We start from the raw sequence: 17,866 nt of genomic DNA, 5'->3' as shown, positions 1-17,866 counted from the left end.
CCCTGGAGACAAATCCAGAAACAGTTCACTGAATTTAACAGCCCTGTGCATTACCAGCTTTTTGAAAAAGCTGTTTGGGAAGACAGCAGCCTTTCCGTGCAGTGCTTTCTCCAGCCACTAGAGGGCCCTCCTGCACGAGCAATGGCTCTGGGCTGAGTGTGGCAGCTGCGTTCGTGGAGGCCACACTGACCTCCCTGCTCTCAGCCTTGCACCAAATTGATTAGAGAGGGGGGCCAGCAGAAGAACTGCTAAATATCATGTCCTGAACCCAGGTGAACTCTGGGTAGCAACCTCTTAAACCCGGGCCCATAACAGAGGCAAAACGATGAATCATTACAAGCAAGGGGTGAGGGCTCCGAGATCTCCCTCAAATAAGAACCAGATGCAAGGCACCTCCTGAAAAATGACTGTCTACCCGTGCCCTTAAAAAAACATATTTATTTCCAACGCTACAAAAACAATGCTAATAAAAATGTTTGCTTTAGAAATTGAATGTGACACACACAGGCTTGCTTTATTCCCACCGGTGTTATGCTGTTGATTTTGGTACAGAGGCTGACCTCACAAATGCAGCGACGTGCTGGACAAGAAGCACATCATCCAGGACCTTGTCTACACTGCCCGAAATATACTTGTGTGTGAGGTTTACAGAGAGGGGTAAAACAATGTTTGAACTTCAAATATGTGTACTACTGTGTGTGATTTGTAGTACGGGGTAAGTAAGTTTGCGATTTTACGTGTGGAGTGAACATTTCTGTGTGAAGTAAATGTTTTTGTGCATCACTACGTTTCTGTTAGTGAGAATGATCTTCGGCATAACCGCGTGTCTTCTCTAAATGTGTGTTGTATGGAAAATGTGGGGAAATGTTCAAGTGCGTGAAAATGACTTATAATGAGCAGCGTACCTGTGAGGACACGGTAGGTGTGTGTGTTTATGTGTGTACGTGCGTGCATGTGTGTGAGTGTGTGTGTTCAGTTCTGTGTGAGAAGACCAGTCCCATCTGTAGTGCTGCAGAAGTAAAAACATAAAGTAGACTCTGCTTCCTTGGACTTCTCAAGTAAACTACACTTACTTCTGGGATTAATGAGATGGGCTAACATTCCAATGTACAAAATCAGAGTCCATTTCAATAATCACTGTATGATGCATCACCTACTGTCTGTTTATGCCAGTGTACATCACGTTTTTTCTAACAAAGGTTAAACGGGTCAAACATCACAGATTAATATCATAGATTAATAAACCCCATGAGAGCATTGCAGCAGTGTGCTGGCGCTCCGATTGGCTGCAACAACCCTTCTCCTAATAGCCAAAACAACACAGCTTAACTCACTCCAGTACTGTGATATCCCAGGGGTTTCACAGACATCTTTCATACTGTCCGCACAGCACAGCCTCCAACAACCCCCCCCCCCCCCATCCCCCCCACCCCGTGTTGACCACCCCTCTGGAAACGGCACCAGAAACCGCAGCGTGTTATCTTCATTCGTTTCCCCTTCCTCCTCGGAGCGCGTCGCATGCACAACAGCTGGTAAATATTTTTATATTGTGTTCCATTAGAAAGCTTTATTAACCCGACAGACAGAGCACACGGCGCCAATCTCCCCTCTCTGTAAACAATAGGAGATACTCTGAAAGCTGCAGCCCAGGACGATAAACTGAAGCGAGATTAAGAGAACTGTGTTACTACACACGAGTAAATATTTAACTCTGCTCCCCGAAAGGGGGGATGTAGCTTTGGGGACAGGAGAACTCTTCCATGAAGAAATTCCGGGTTTGTGAGGTTGATGGGGCTATAAAGTGGTCATATGGAGTATGTAACCCCCTCCGGCCCCCATTGGATTTCCTCCCCCCTCTTACCTCAGTAGCTGTTTCGGGGCCCTCACTCCCCACCATGTTGGCCTGCAGGAGCTGCTGCAGGAGCTGAACTTGGGCCACGCTGAGGAAGAAGTCCAGGCTTGTGGTCATGTTCACTTCCAGGGAATGGCCGCACACCACGACCTCCTGCGGAGAGACGTTGGGCTGTGAGCGCCAGGGCCTCGGCTGGGAACCCGCCCGTCATCTGCCCGAGCCCGGCCAAGGGACATCGCTCCCGCGGGACCCAACAGCTGTCAGTCCTGGAGGCCCCCTAGGCCCATTAGTTCACAACATACGAGGTGGTCCCCTTATTCACAGCTGGGTAGGAACGTTTATTTAATTTGACTTTATTTTTGTCTGGGTCACTCCCTCCCCTCCTCCCTCCCCTGTTTTTGTTGTTGTTGTCACTGCCTTGGAACTTCTCCATCACTTACAAGTTACAAATCGCAAATGCCATCATGTCTCCCTGTGCAGAATGAATTAGCTGTTACATATTGTCATAGCGGGAGGTTGCACGGACGTATGAGGCTTGGAGAAACCTGTAAAAACATTACTAACACGCACAGCAATGGCAATGGACTGATCAAGAAAGGAAAAATCTCTGTTGCTCATAAATCTGTTTTATAAATTAAATGGACAGAAATGTTTACTGTGGTGGTGGTACAGTATATGTGGTTGTAATCTAAGAAGGAAAATGGCAATGGAGAGGAAAGTGCAGCTTTCATCTTTGCACACACACACACACAAACACACACGCACACACTACGTGCACTGCATACCAATCTTGTGGATACTAAGCAGTGTTCTTTTGAAAGTCACCAAAAATTGAAATATGATGATTAAAAAAAATAAATAAATAAAAAAGTATTATTGATTCAACTCTGACATTTAACTAAACAACAGTTTTTTATGTCTCAAATCATCACCATGTCAATGTTTATTAAACACAGTGACTCAACTGCCTTGGCATAGCTCTCTATAGCATGGATGCACAAGTGTTATACTCAAGCCTGACATACGGACAAACAAAAGACCGTGAATCTGAGATCTGGGATGAATCTGGGGTAAATCAGCGCACTCTGACAGAAGAGCCGCTCACGAAGATGTGGTCACCGTGCTGGGCGACGGCTTCGCTCACCTCCACCTGGGCGTTGTCGGGGGAAACCGGCTTGCTGAAGATGATGGCGGGCGCGGCAGTCACGCGCACGGAGAAGTCGGTCAGGATGGGGGTGAGGATGGCCCGTCTCTCCGGGTGCCGCCTGATGCTAAGTGGAGAGAGACGCCTTTTACTTTCAACAGAAGGTGAACTGGCACACAGCAGGTAGGCTGAGCAACTCTGACTTTACAAGCCTATCAATCACAGAAGTCAGAGAACACCCTTTCGTTTATTCAATTTCCAGTCAAATCAGACATTCGCATGCAGTGCATATGTTTTTCAGTGTCAGACAATAATGCAGGAAACATATTAAACCAAAAAGCCACCGGCAGTACATAAAATATCAAATCTATCAGTATTTGTCTACTGTTTTCTTTTCTGCACCCTACTGCCACTTTAAAACTCCAATCCTTCCAATCAACAAACAAGTTACAGCAGTGTCTTCCCAAAAAAAGTTGTTACCAAACGTGTCAATGATGTTATGTTAGAACCTGTTGCCTTCAAAAGTGACTCTAAAATTCAAACAAACAACTATCCAAACACGCCTTAGCTGCCTAGCAGATTTCTTTGTGACATGCACCTAAAATGACTAAAGAAGATATTTATGATTAGATTAAATAAATCCAACACCTTTGGGATAAATTGGAAAGCCAACTGTGAGCAAGGCCAAATCAGCCAATTCCAAACCTCGCTAATGCACTTTAGGCTGAATGGAAGCAAATCCCTGCAGCAATCCAAAATCTAGTATAAAGCCTTCCCATAAGAGTGAATATTGTTACAGCAGCAAAGGGTGGACCAACTCCACATTAACGCCCATAACTTTGAATGAGATGTTAGGGTAGATGTCCGGTGCCCACATACTTTTGGCCATAGGGTGTAGCTTGGCGCAATCCAGCTAGTCTATTGGATTGCTCAATCAGCTAATAATGCTAGCTAGTTCATATTAGCATTGCATTTTCTAATCTCGTTCTTGATTTCTACTTTTAGCTGAACGTGACTTAAGATAACATATTTTACTATTTTGCAATCATTCCATATGAACTAATAGAATCAGTTTTCAAACAGTTTCCAAATGTCTTTCTTTCATTTTCATAGCTTGAACAATACCCCTCTCTTGCTACTGTCTAAACATATAATGCATTCTTCCTATGCTTTCTACTAGGAAATGTATTTCACGGTGGGATACACAAACAGAATGTTCATTTTTAATTGAGAATGGCTTTTTTTTGCTATCAAAATTTATTTTTAGCAAGTGCTAAAATGCAAGTGGCTTAAACCACTTAAAGTCATGGGTTCATCATCTAAATGCACTTTCAGATTGTTAACAATCAGCACCACAGGAATGCATGCACATGCCATGAGAACTGTGAGTCTGTGTGCGCATGTATGTGTGTGTGTATTTGTGTGTGTGTGTATTTGCCAACTGTATCCCACTCATGAATTTCAGTTATCAACCAAGTTAAACAAGTGAACTTTCGGAGGATTTATCCATTTTTTATTCACTTATGCAGAGTTTGAAATGCATTTCTCTTTCCTGTTTCTTCATGATGCAAACTCAACACACGTCAACTCTCAACCACTCTCAAAGCCTGAGAGCTGATTTGGCCCAGCCAAAGAGCGGCACACATTTGCTTTAACTGGCTGTTCAAATCAAATCAGCTCGATCAAACTGTTCTCAAAATGCAGTCTTCAAAATCTGTGTGTGCTCTCTAGACCCAACCTGTGAAATATTTCCGTAAGGGGCATTTTCAAACCCCCCCTCAAAGATGTCTCAGCTCCAGGACTGGAACGGTCATGAGGAGTTATTTGACAAATCTCTATTGGGAACACACCCTAATTGTATACACTAGACCAAACTAAGACCTTAAAATATAAACTTTCCCCATTTTGCTAATGTTCATTCCCACAATCAAGTTATATTTGTGGGAACATTAGTAGGCAGTAAAACAAATATACAAGAGGGCTTTATAAGGTGGTGTTAATTGCCACATCTGCTGCTATTAAAACAATCAAATGGCATAGCTTCTAATATTTATAGTCGGCACAGGATTAGAAAAAGCTGCGTTTCTAGGTGGCCCGGAGAATGGTGTTTAATGAATGCCAGTATCATATCATGTTCGTCTACACAAATGTACATGACCAATGCCCCCCCAGGGATCTTCGCCAGTAAGCCCCCACTCCCTTCACAAGAGTTGAAATCAAACCCCAGGTGGTTTTTCTGAGAGAGAAAGGCCATATCTAATTCTCTCACCATCTGGCTTTTGTAATATTTATATACATGAGAAAAAAAAAACTGTGTCCCACTTCCAGACACGGGTGGCATCAATGGATGTGTGAAGCTATGTTTCCCAAAAGCACTTGGGGTGGTCTGTGTGCCTGTCCTGAAGGGAGAAGAGCCAAGCCTGGAATCTGGGTCAGGTGGGGGTGATGTTTCGTTTCTATGAAGCATCCGCACCTCACAGACGGAGGAGGGAAGTTTGTGGCTGCTAAAGGAAGGTGGAGAGGTCCAGAGCTCCCAAACGGCGTGTCTCGGCGCTGGACTCCCGCGCCGTCACGCGGACAGATTCTGTCAGCGAGCTGCCGTGGGCGGAATTTCCTCACTAAACCTCAGGAAACACACTGAGCTCGACGGGAGGGTCCACGACTACTGGAATTAGAAGCCAGGCGGTGAGCGTGCCAGCGTTCCACAGCTCGAAAAGAGGAGACCATGGCAAAAAGCGAGGAGAGAACTACAGAGTCGCAACGTCACTCTGTATTAAGCTTCGTGTGCTGGGCTATGGACAAACAGCGTCACAAACTTGACAGCTTCACACGCTGCAATGCCCAAAATCACCCGTTTAATTATAGAAACAGAGGCCTGAAATACACTGCAATCATTTTTTCCTGCTGTGCCTCCAAGTCCTTGCTTGTCATACCCAATGGGGGGGGGGGGCACAAAAGCTACTGGTGTTGATAAATTATGACACACAAAAGCAAAGTGCGTGAGTTCCATAAGCATCTTAACAAGTGTAGAGCACTTTGGGCCGACCACACAAAGACTACTTCCCCTGTAGTTAACTGAGCTGAATCCACTACACGTTGACTTGTGAGGGGATTTATTAAGAACAATGGGGTTATTGAGAATGGTCACCCAAGCCCCACTCATACTAATAGTGAGGATTAGTATTACCTCGCCTGGGGGGGCGGAGCTTTCATTCAGTACTTGAAATGAGCAGCGGCGACACACTGATGGCGGTAAGCCGAGTTCAGTCAGCAATGAAGAATAGCGGGAGAAAAACCAGAAGTCTTCCCTTTGAATGTGCAATGATCGACTGAGCGTGAAGCTGGGTGGCAACAGTGGGATGACTCGTGCCACTGAAATTCAAGTTTTACCACCGCATATGCCACAGCAATGCTACAACAGCATCCAGACATCTCAGACTGGATTTTTGGGATGGATTAGAAGGTTAGTTTGCTTTCAACCACTACAAAAGATTTAAAACTAAGATTTTTGTAGGAAAAATAGTTATAGAATTAGTTATAGAAAAACAAATGGTATAGAAGTAGGAATAACTTGTTTGCTACTGTCACTGTGTAGCTCCTTTTGCACAATGAAGTCATGCTAAGCTAACAGACACTAGCAAGTTATGGAAAGTTTGTCAGACAACTAATTCTTTTTCAAGTTGAATCCCGGAAAGCATGAACAGTAACACTGGTTATAAGGCCTTTAAGTTTATGTAATTAATTAATCAATGCTAGCTGTGAGGTTAGTGATCGCCTCTCGATATTATATATCAGCACTCTGGCACTTACTTTACGAGAAATAAAACTGGATGTGACTGCAGGCATTCCTCATTATTTTAACTAACAAACTAAAAAGCTACACCCAAGTATTCCGCTGGCTGTCAAACCGGGACTGTGATGTCAAAACATTGCTTCCGGCGCAGAAAACCAGCCTTTCGTTTCCTGGCAACCAGATAAAGACCACCCATCGTCTCCTGCCACTCACTTGACCCACTCTCACCCCCAATGAAATTTATGCACTGCCTAGCACTTAAGTCCCAGATGGGCAGTGGGGAATTCACTGATGTGACGCGAGTTGAGCTACAGCTTTGCCCCCCTCCGCCCCAAATCGGTGCGCTTCTCAAATAGCCCGATTCTGCAGCACGGCTCCGTCTGAAAAAGCAACGTCTGAGCGTATTGTTTATTGGGGCTGGATCCTGGATGGCAGGAGCTTTTTTACGAGCGCGTAAAGCAGCACTTGCTACACGCAGGCAGGCTTTACGATCGTCCCTCGCTGCGATGGCTGCAGCCAGTCAAAAACAGGAAATCTTTGCAGTGCGGCCAAAGCTGCTGGGGAGCGGGGAAAAAGGGGGACTCAACAAGACAGAACTCCTCGTGATAATAAAGCTTCGATCCTGAAGGCTTGCAGGAGGTCCCCATGTGTCCGTGTGACAGGCATGACTCCCAGGGCGTGTATGGGCAGGTGTGTGCGTGTGGAGGAAAGGGGAAGGTCTAGCTTTGCTCTTTTGAATCACTGGGTGACCTGAGCATGCTTAGGATCAATAGGGCCCGGGTGGCTTTTGCTGTTGCTTTGCATTTTTCCAAGGTTATTTTTAGTCGATGGGGGAACAGATCTGGAATTCTTGTCTCTGTGATTTTTGGGTCCACTCCTTTTCAAAACATGACCAGAAAAAAAGGGAAAAAATGGGGTCTCAAGCCAAACAGACCGTTAAGCCTGTGCTTGTTTTAGCTCCTGGGTCCATAAAAATGACAGGGTTTGTAATTATGATATTCTGAAGCGAAGCTGTTTGAAAAGGAATTAGCTGAATGATTACAAGTGTGTCCCATGGTTGACTCTTGGAGAATGTGACTAACAGCAACAAGGGGATTAGCTCATGAAATGCACGAGGTGGAAAACAGGCAACTAACTTCACTTGGGCAGGCGGGCGGGTGCCTTGCCAAGGTGTTGGAGCGCTCAATATTTTAACGCTGATTTCAAATGTTTTAACTGTAATTACTGAATGACTCTCTGGAGTTTTTTTTTACAGTGAATGTTAAGTGCATGATGAAAGCCCCCGTAGTGGAACCCAGTCCTGCTGTCTGCTGTCCTCCATCTGTCCCACACAGTGGACAGAATGAAATAAAATCTTCACTGTCCACCGCACATACAACACACATTTTCCTTCACTCTTAGGCTTCCAATATGAAAACAACCATACACAAAAGAAAAACACGAGACCTCAAACACAGAGTACATGTCCCCGCTGGCATTGTTCAGCAGTGGTAGACCCCCTTGATCTTGGCTGGCGGTCGATGAGCAGTACAGTACCTGCTGGCCATGTTCCACTCCAGCGCGGGGTTCTGGGAGTTGCGCTCGCTCTCGGCCAGCCCGCCCACCTTGGCCGCCTCCTTGTCCGGCTTCAGCTGCTCCCATTGGGCGGTGCCGATGTTGATGGACTGCAGGTCCAGCTGGTACTGCCGGTCCTCCACCTCGGAGCCAGGGTCCCGCAGGATTCCCAGGTTAAGGGCACGCCTGGGAGAGAGGGGAGAGGGGAAAGACGCCGCCTTCAGCCAAGAAGGTCTCAATCAACGCACACAATTATTTGGCCACCTTCAGCAGCCAACATCTAAAACTGCATGCATTATGATTTTAAACATGGACCACACACAAAGTCATGGGAATTGCAATACCAATACAATGACATATTCAGATGTTTTCATGGAAACGATGGATTTTTTTGTTCATTTCTGTGATGGCTTCCATTGCCTACGTCCTCCAGCAAGCCTTCCCGAAAGCATTTCCCCAGCGTCGCGCAATGCCACCCGGACGCAGTCGCACCATGTGACATTATACGTGCCACTTTTCTCACATGCGAGATGCCCCTGGGGCTAGCTGAAGCCCCATTAGGTCAGGTCACTGTCGCTCAGGGAAACAGTCAATGCCTAGGCGCCACCTTGACAACGCCACTGGCACAGAGAGACTGCCATTCCGCCCGGTGAGCGCGGCATTTGTGGTGTACGGATTATATTGCGACCAGTAGCTGCAGCTGTCCCACAGGCACAGCAAAGCAGCTCGCAATCAACTGCCTCCAAGAGGAAGCAGCTGCTTCTCAAACTCAACGCTAACCAAGTTTGTGTGAGGCTCAACAGCACGGCTTGGCTTTTCCACGTGTTTGGATAAACAGTTGCTGCCAGTTTTTCTGTCTCCCTGAAACAGTTAGCGGCCTTCGCAAAACCCAAAAATATCGAAGGACATGAGGCGACGGTAGTAACCTAGTAACCGGTGCAGGTAGTGTGTCACGGATACAGTTCAGAATCACGGTTTGTGGCTACTACGCACCATCCAGCAGCGCACTTTCGGGGTGATTTATGGCCGAATTAAAAACCCTGGCAACACGCAGGGCAGATAAATAACATGGCCCTCAGGTGAAATAATTTGCCTTTTTAAACGTTATTATTTATACCGAGTTATCGTTAGCGGCAAAGCCTGTTTAGCTTTCCCGGACAGCACGGTAGCCCGGGCTCCCCACGCTTCCCGCACACAGGGGCGTGGCCGCTCCGCACGCGAGCGGCGAGCGAGGCGCCTGCGCCGCGTCAGAGCGGGAAACGTTCCCCGAGTCAAGTGAGCCACCCCGAGGGATCGACTCGGTTAAACAATGATGTCATTCACTTCGCTTTCGAAAGGCAAGACGCCGCTGACTTGCGCGAGCGACGGAAATCAGAAATCTACATCTGTGGGTGACGTCAGGGCCCGCTCCGTTATGGCATGTTTATTTGTGTTGGTGGACTGGAATGAGAGCTTACTCACTGTAAATATGGGGCTCAGAACGGCAACAGATGTTGTGACAGCGCTAGTAGTTTTATTTGTTTCGGCGATGTCGATGGCAATTTTCATATACAATTTCTTTGTTTAGTAACATGGAGGAAAGTCATTACCAAACAGAAATGTTATGATAATAACTCTAGCTACTAAAGCAATAAGCATTGGAGATCAGAGGTGCCTTTAACAGGCTTTGCTGACATATAAACAGCATCAACAGATCTTTAATCAGGTTGTGGAGGCCTCCCCTCTTCCCACCCATTTCTCTGTCGATGGCTGGGGCCTGACTCGAATTTTTTTGATTGAATTAACAATGTTAGTTTTAATAAACATGCGTATGAAATTTTATGTGCCACAGTAATATCGCATCTTAATGACCTCTTTATCTCCGTCAATTTATTTTTATTGGTATTCTTTTTAACAATTTCAAGGGAGGTGCCCTAATCACAAATAGATAAACATTAATCAACATTATAAAGGCAGTATAAATGCACTGACTTAGTTAGTTTTAGTAAATTGCATGAGCCTCATTTCTGAAAAATTTAAGTTCCCTTTGGGGTGCAGTAATAAATGAAGTTATAGGATTTTCTTGTATGTACAGGGAGAAACACTGAAGTCTGACATGATTGGTGAGGTTAAGACCGCACTGCTAGGCTTAAAGAAATGAAAATACCTGGGACACACGCAGACGCACATGCACACGCTCAAACACACACAAACCTGTAAATCTGAAATAAAAACAAAAATAGCAGGTGGATCACAGCCTCTCTCTCCCTCTCTCTCTCTCTCTCTCTCTCTCTGTGCGTGTGTGTGTAATACAGAAAATATACATTAAAGAAAGAATGAGCAATAAATGACACGTGTGTTCAGATGAAGAACGAGAAGCTTCAACATGAGAAGCTGGCTCGGCCCTTGTTCTTGAGCCAAACCTTTTTTTAATTGCAGGAAAAGACCACAAAAACATTATTTTTTACGACAAAATTCTGCTATTTATAAAGGCGGATCAAAAGCGAGGCAGTAAGAACCTTCTGTCTCGTGGCAGCGGAGCTATTTTTTTGCCCGAACATTTCTTTCTTGATACGGTTTAAAGCCCAAATTTAACTCCTAAAAACCAAAGAACGGATTTCACATCAGACCTGAAATTAGAGGCCTGCGTTTTAGACTAATTTATTTTTGCTGCAAGCTTATTTTCTAGATTGGATATGTGGGTGCACAAGGTATACAGATTAAACATGATAATAAATATAGACAGGCCACATCAGAGATAACAGCACTTAAAGCCCAGCACTTTGGAAATATGGCTACTAATTTTTTTCATTTTTACCAACACCTAATTAGTGAAGCCTCCAGTTTAATAACTAGTTTGCTTGATATTTTTGAATTCTGTTTTTTTTCCCTGTGTATCTGTGGAAATCAAATAAGATGACTCTGTTAAGTGTGAATAAACTGTATGCTTTTCATACACAATATTCCTTTTTTTTTGGAAACAAAATGCACTGGAGGTTTCCATGTCCCTGCAATCCACTTCTGATTCACGCAGGCTGGCTACATGGAGTGCCGGGTAAATCACCTGACTACCACGTGCTGCTGGAACATCCTGGACCCCAACTGGGCACGCAGTCCCTTTAAGGGGAGGGTGGGCTCACTGCTAGCTCATTTTATATCATCATATCACAAACTAATCATACACAAAGCTGTACAGCTGGATTATATAACGTGAAAATAAAAAAAACGGAAAAGTACATAACACAAGGAGCCGCCTCCCCTCAGAGTGGCCTGTAGGTGGGGCTACTGGCGAAACACCTCCCGGTACAGATTACCTCCCGGTAATCTTTCAACTATGCCCAGCAAACATCCAGCACGAAGCCAGAGAGAGAGAGAGAAACGTGAGGGCCTTTCCACACAGTCAGGTCTGCGGGGTTAACCGTGGTTCAGGATCAAGTAAAGTAATGGACGATTAATACGCTTTCAAGCGCTAGCATGTCTCATGCCAGAGCATAGGGTGGTTAGTGTCTGTCAGGACACTTCGCATGCCCAGGCGTTACGGCAACATCGTCTTCCTCTGAGCTATGTCGCCTGTAATAAAAATATAAATAACCGCGCAGGCTCAGCGCAGGGGCGCCGTCGCTCCACCGCCCAGCTGGGGGCCGGCGGGCCGTGCGTAATAACCCCGGTACCGGGCCCCCGGGGGCCACGGAGGCAGGAAGCATCGGGGTAACACCAGCCCGGTAGCTTCTGGATCTCGTCACCCTAACCAGCAAACCTGAACCTGCACCCTGGGCCCACATCTCCCTCCGTTTCCCCTAGCAATCAAACGCAATACACGTCTGGTAACACACGGCCCGCTACGAAGTGTGCCTCTCGGCCCGCGAAACGTATACACACGGAGTGGAAATTTAATTTCGAAGTTAGTTTGAATTAGTTAAGTCACATTAAACCCTCGTTAAACCCTCGCACAGTCGTGTCATTCCCCACAAGCGTGACATGTTCTTTGTCCACCAACACCACGAAGAGTGCTGTATATTTTCAATAAAGAGGATATACTTACATTTATACATGCTGAAAATACCTTCTGCTATGTTGTAAGTGTGTTTATAGTTAGTCAACAGGGCAAGAAGTTTTTCCTGTACACTTAAACTGCTGCAGCGAATTCTTCCCTCTGTAGGTTCAACAAGGGAAGTCACACATTGGCCACAGGAGAATATCCAGAAGGGACATCTGCTCTGCAGTTGTTCCGCCATGCAGTATAACTGTTTAATTTTTTTGTTAAAAACACCTTTTTATTCTTGTTTTTCCTTGTTCTCCAGTTTTGGAAAGCCCAATCTTCACTTTAGGCCCATCCCATCACTGTACCGTCTTCTGTCAGTCTGGAAGGGCGTATAAACTACCACGTGTGTGCTCCAAAACGCACGCAGCCTGCTGCTCTGTTTGAATGCGGGGATCGCCCACCTGACACAGGAAGACTGCAGGCAGCCAATCCACCAGAGAAGTTTTTACTGTGCAGTGAGGTGGGGAACAGTCCACTGAGGGCAGCCCCTCCCTCCATAGGGAGCCCTATGCCTAATCAAACCATGAGGAGCACCACTGCACTGCGAATTAGTGCAGTAGCACAATACACCATTTCAAAGCCCTACGTGAAATGCAGCAAAGACAGGCCATTTAAGATGTGACAGCTAAAACGCTAGCCAGCATTCAACATGCTGCGATAATGCTTTCTTTTTATTGGCTCAAGCGTGGGACGTCGGTTGCAGAGCGCAGATCCACCAGCGCGCTGCTCTGGTACAGCAGGCCTCTGCAGCACTCCCAACACGGCATTTCCAGCCAGGCGTCGATCCCCTGAGAGCGCTAACGCTGCATCCAGCTTCCACCGGACAGCTACGGGGGGGCTGCCGTAAGAACATGATTCATGAAACTCGCGATTTACTCAGTAAGTCAAGAACCCAACCCGGTGGTGGTCCTCTACAAATTGCCTCAGCTCTTTGACTTCTGAGCAGCGACTTCGGCAAGATTTATTGCCCCAGTCAGATCCAATTATGCTTAATTTGCATCTGCAATTATAGTAATTAGAGCAGGGGATTAGTGCGCTGAGCAGAGCACTCTAACTCAATGGGAGATGAACGTTTATAGGGTGAGATGACTTAGCGAAACCGAGTCAAAGGGTAACCAGTGAGCGTCAGACGCCACCCCTGCCCCCACCCCCTTCCTCACAGGCTGTTCCTGAAGAAGTACAAAAGTTGGTGGCTAAAGCCTAGCAATGAAAAAAAAAGCATAAAAAGCATACATGCTGTCCAAAATGCACAGCCACATGAGGTTCACACACTTTACACGCCCGCTCATTGGATTATGGGATTTCATTGCTAATGAGAAACCATGCAAGGGCAGCCCTTTGATTTGGTGGGTTTCTAGCCACACTTAATCACATTAAATCTGCAATCCAACAAAAATTGGGATAAGAATAAAGCAGAAAAATCCTAAAAGCGAGAGCCCCTGAGTGACTCAGGTTTTAAAGATGCTCCTTCCAAATGCGGGTTGAGCCCTAAAGCCAACACGTTTCTAGGCTGGGTTATCTCATTACCCAACTATTGCTGGCAGTCAGTAGGGGTGGGACACCGGAGGGTTACCAGATGTTGTCAGTTAGAGATATGCCTTTCTGATGCTCAGCGCTAGCTCTCCTGCAGCACACGGTGCCGTCTGGGGCAGAACTTAGTCACCGGCTCATGTGTGAACGCATCAGAAGAGTGCATGTGCTCAGCAGCAGGGGCCCCTGTGTGTGTGCCCCTGAAGGAACAACAAAAAAGAGCTGCTACTGTAAATAAGGAATTAAGCAACAAAAAAAAAAAGGAAGACTTGTGTTAAAATTGAATAGATGCAAACTGTGTAGAGTACAATAGTGTAGTGTAATGGCTAGTGAACCACATATAATGATGAAGTGGAAGGTTCAAATCCCAGTATGGGCCACTGCAGCTGTACCCTGGAGGAAATGGGAAACTGGAATAGGTGGTGTGAGTTGCTCTGGGTAAGGGTGCCGGTAACTGTGTGCAAAACTGTGTGACAGTGCTTCCGTACTGCACACACTGTGCCTCAGCACAGGTCATTGCCATGGATACACGTGCTTGGTGAGGCACAGTGGATGCATGTGCTAAAATAATCTCCACCAGGAACACGAAACCGTTAAATTATTCACATTTACTGAAATAAACGTTTATATCGGTTCCTGTCACGGATCTCCTCCAGGAGAATGGTATTCATTCAGCTGATTAGAGTTTAAAGGCAATCGTGGTTGTCAATTAAGTGGTATTTACACTAGATGGAATGGGCGAGAATTACCTTTAATAGACAAGGCCTGCTTAATTCCACCCCTGTTGAGAAACAGGACCGGAATCTTCAGTCCCTGACAGTGGGGAAACCAAACAGACAAAGACGCAAGGGGGAAGGGCTTTTGTTTATAGAGTCATGGTGTATACGAAAAGTCACTGTTTGCACTTTGATTTCAACATCTTAATTGCAGAAATCATTTATTTCCGACGTAGTTTACATGTCAGAATAACTCGGTTATAAACATGGCATACTGACCATACTGGTTCTGAAGACACCAGCATGTGGTTGTCTCCGCCCCTGCTGGAGATAAAAATCTTAATATAATTTACAGGCTTGCATGAAACATTTTAACAGCTTTGCTATTGTGCTGTAATTCTGTCACCCCCCCTCCCCCCAATACCTCCGCTCCCCCCCCCAAGTGCCTTTTGCAAGAAAAATAAGACAGGATCCCGTAAAAAGTCTCATCCTCACTCGACTTCAGCCATCAATCCAAATCAAACAGTCCCAATACTGGACAAAGATAAACGGAGGAATTCCGCTCTCGCAGCCAAAGACCACGTTTAACCGCCTGCTCAGGAACGCTGAGGCACATTGTTTCTGAAACCGCACAGGATTGGCTGGCTGTGGACTGCGCACCGGTTGCGACCGTGCCATCGAGCTGGCGCAGTCCCTCCGCAGCGGACCAGGGCAGGTAGGACACCGACGCAGCACATTCAGGAGTCATTCGCTGGAGACCCGGTGCATCTGCAGAGAAATGTACCAGACCTTCCGAGGCCTGCGATTAATTGATTTCGCAGCGCGCAACTGGGCGAGGCATTCGAGAGATCGTTCCGTTAAACTATTTGACACAATAAATTTCACTAGCTGTTTTTAAAGCAAAAGCATGTGGAAAGGATTCGAAATAAGGTCAAGAGAACGACAATAGCGCTCACGCATGGCTTTTGTTGGGCACCTGGGGACGACTGCTAACAGCATAAGAAGAGCTCCTTCGTGGTGGTTCCACCATTCTAGCCGGGTCCAGCACAGTCGCCCAGAAACATCCTGTTCTGCTGCGGCTCCCAGGAGAAATAGAGAGGATCTAGTTATTCTGAAGTCACTTCCTCCCTGAATAACAGACACGGTGCTGCAGAATGGCACAGATTTGCACTCAGAAAACACGCCAGGCAGCATTTGGGAGTGCAGGTCTTGACGCTGAGGTGTGAGGGGAAACTTCCTGGACCCAATTGGAAACAGACCCCCAACCCCACCCCTCCCCACCGAAACACACAGGACGTGTGCTGGCGATGTGATCTCACCGCCGTTACTAATTGGAAAAAGCTTATCTTTAATTAATCGTTAAGCACGTGTATGGAACAGATTATTCCCAACTGGTTTTTTGAGAAAAAAAACCATGGCAAGGGGTCTGGAATGCCCTCAGATACAGTCGTTTTTATCATTTGGATCAGCCTGAAGTGGAACAGGCGCATACCTCAATGCTACTTAGAACATTAATTAAAGGAAAACAACCCTCCTTCAGGACTCCAGCTCCACTGCTGCTATTGGCATGCCGGCTGCCAACTCGACGGCTCCGACCGGTGACGCTTCAACTGAGCCTCCAACAAGAAAGGCCCTGCGACCGGCCGAGAGCAGTGTCATATTACGCAGCTTTGAGAGGACTGACGCACGTTATCAAAAGCAACGCGCTCGGAGGCGCGGCTCGCATGCGTGTCCAAAGCGTGGGCAGACCATCGAAATACGACAAACAGACGCAGTATCCAGGGAAACACGTTGCTCCATCGGATGGTCGAGCGACAGATTCAACTTTTGGATAGAGACAATGCGGCCTTCCCGAAAGCCCTTTCCCTCTACCCTGGTCAAGACAAACGGGGGGACGGCGGGGTGTTCACTCTTTACGATCTCGGCTACAATCAAAGCAATTATGCTGACTTGACAAGTAACCCCTTGATTTACTTTTCCCTATAAATTCTTGAAGGCGTGCACCAGATAGGAGTGTGTTTTATAGCCCTGTAAAATTAAGCCTGCTTTATGGATCCAACATCATGATGCACTACTGTTTTTTTCCTCTTCATAATTGATTAAGCGGTTCAATATTGCACACGATTGTGCAGTCTGGATCCTATTAAGTGTACGCCCGACTAATCTGAAGTGCATTCTCAAAGATGCTGTGGGGAGCTAATTTTATCTGAAAAAGAGCAATGCTGGGTCCAGCTCTTTGAAGTTGATTAGAAGATACTCAAAGTCCATTATTTAATCCCGTGAAATATTTTTAAAAACAAGACTGCATCAAAGATGTGTCCTATTTGGATACAGTAGGGCATTGTTCATAAACAATGTGCAAGAAAATGGCCACCATTTTTGATTAGGTTAACTCACGTTACAGTGGACAAGCTGCACAAACATGTAATCAGATACGCTAAAACAGTAGATCTCTCCCCTAGCCCCCGCATTTCTTGACCTTAAACAACATCTCATTCTAATTCAAATTTCCTTCCCATAAACAAAAGCTAAATGAAACAAAATACAGTGAATTAGAACTGGAAGCTCCCCACATAATGGAATTAGAAGCGCATGTTTAATTCGCTGGATTTCTGAATCAGGACTCAAAAATATGTGAGGGGTTTGAATCCCGGGAACTGCACAAGACAACAGAGTTATAACCACTTTCTCATGAGATAATGTCCAAATAAATTTACGTCAGCGAGGAAAACACAGTAAAATAATTAAAATAATCTGTGGTACAGATGCTTCCGACATCAGCTAATTCTTCCTCCACAGAATGCCTTTTGGAGCGGTGTTTATACTATACTGAGGCATTTCTAGCCCCTTTCAAACTGCCAAGTATATTTATACACAGTGACATTCCTGCACCAGAGTTTTCCTTTCACTTCTTATTAAAATATCTTGTTCCCTGTTTAAACTCACAGCGACAAAAAAACAGTGACCAAGCAGTGAATAAAAAAAATAAATAACTGAATATCCGACAACTGGACAAACAGAAAGGGCAAGGAAGAAAAATAACGTAGAATATCACAAGGCCGGAGGATCATCCGTTTACAAGGAGGGCGTGCCTGGCCACCGCAGACCGAGTGACACTCGATCGAATCCACCACGACGCTCAAAACAGACACTATTAGAGGGACAATAAACAGGCCCTGTTACGCACAGGCTAGGCTGGTGCCGCACACTGCGTCAATAGCCAGTTCCAAGCATGTGACTCCTTTTTGTGTCTGCA

The 17,866-nt window shown here is 45.9% G+C and overlaps 1 protein-coding gene across 3 annotated transcripts in view; it reads right to left on the bottom strand.

Moving 5' to 3' along the window:
• The window catches only part of LOC135257716 (intermembrane lipid transfer protein VPS13B-like), a 302,540-nt gene that overhangs the window by 83,112 nt on the left and 201,562 nt on the right, over positions 1–17,866 (bottom strand). For all 3 annotated transcript variants that reach the window (XM_064340776.1, XM_064340785.1, XM_064340767.1), the window contains 3 exons: positions 8,326–8,529; positions 2,997–3,123; positions 1,862–2,005 (listed from right to left, as the gene is read on the bottom strand). In XM_064340776.1, coding sequence (XP_064196846.1) covers positions 1,862–2,005; positions 2,997–3,123; positions 8,326–8,529 — 475 coding nt within the window. The remainder of the gene's footprint in view (positions 1–1,861; positions 2,006–2,996; positions 3,124–8,325; positions 8,530–17,866) is intronic.

This window comes from Anguilla rostrata, chromosome 1 (assembly GCF_018555375.3).
Source record: "Anguilla rostrata isolate EN2019 chromosome 1, ASM1855537v3, whole genome shotgun sequence".
Taxonomy (NCBI): Eukaryota; Metazoa; Chordata; class Actinopteri; order Anguilliformes; family Anguillidae; genus Anguilla; species Anguilla rostrata.
Note: the sequence above shows the minus strand (reverse complement) of the source record. Positions and strands in the feature narration are given on the sequence as shown.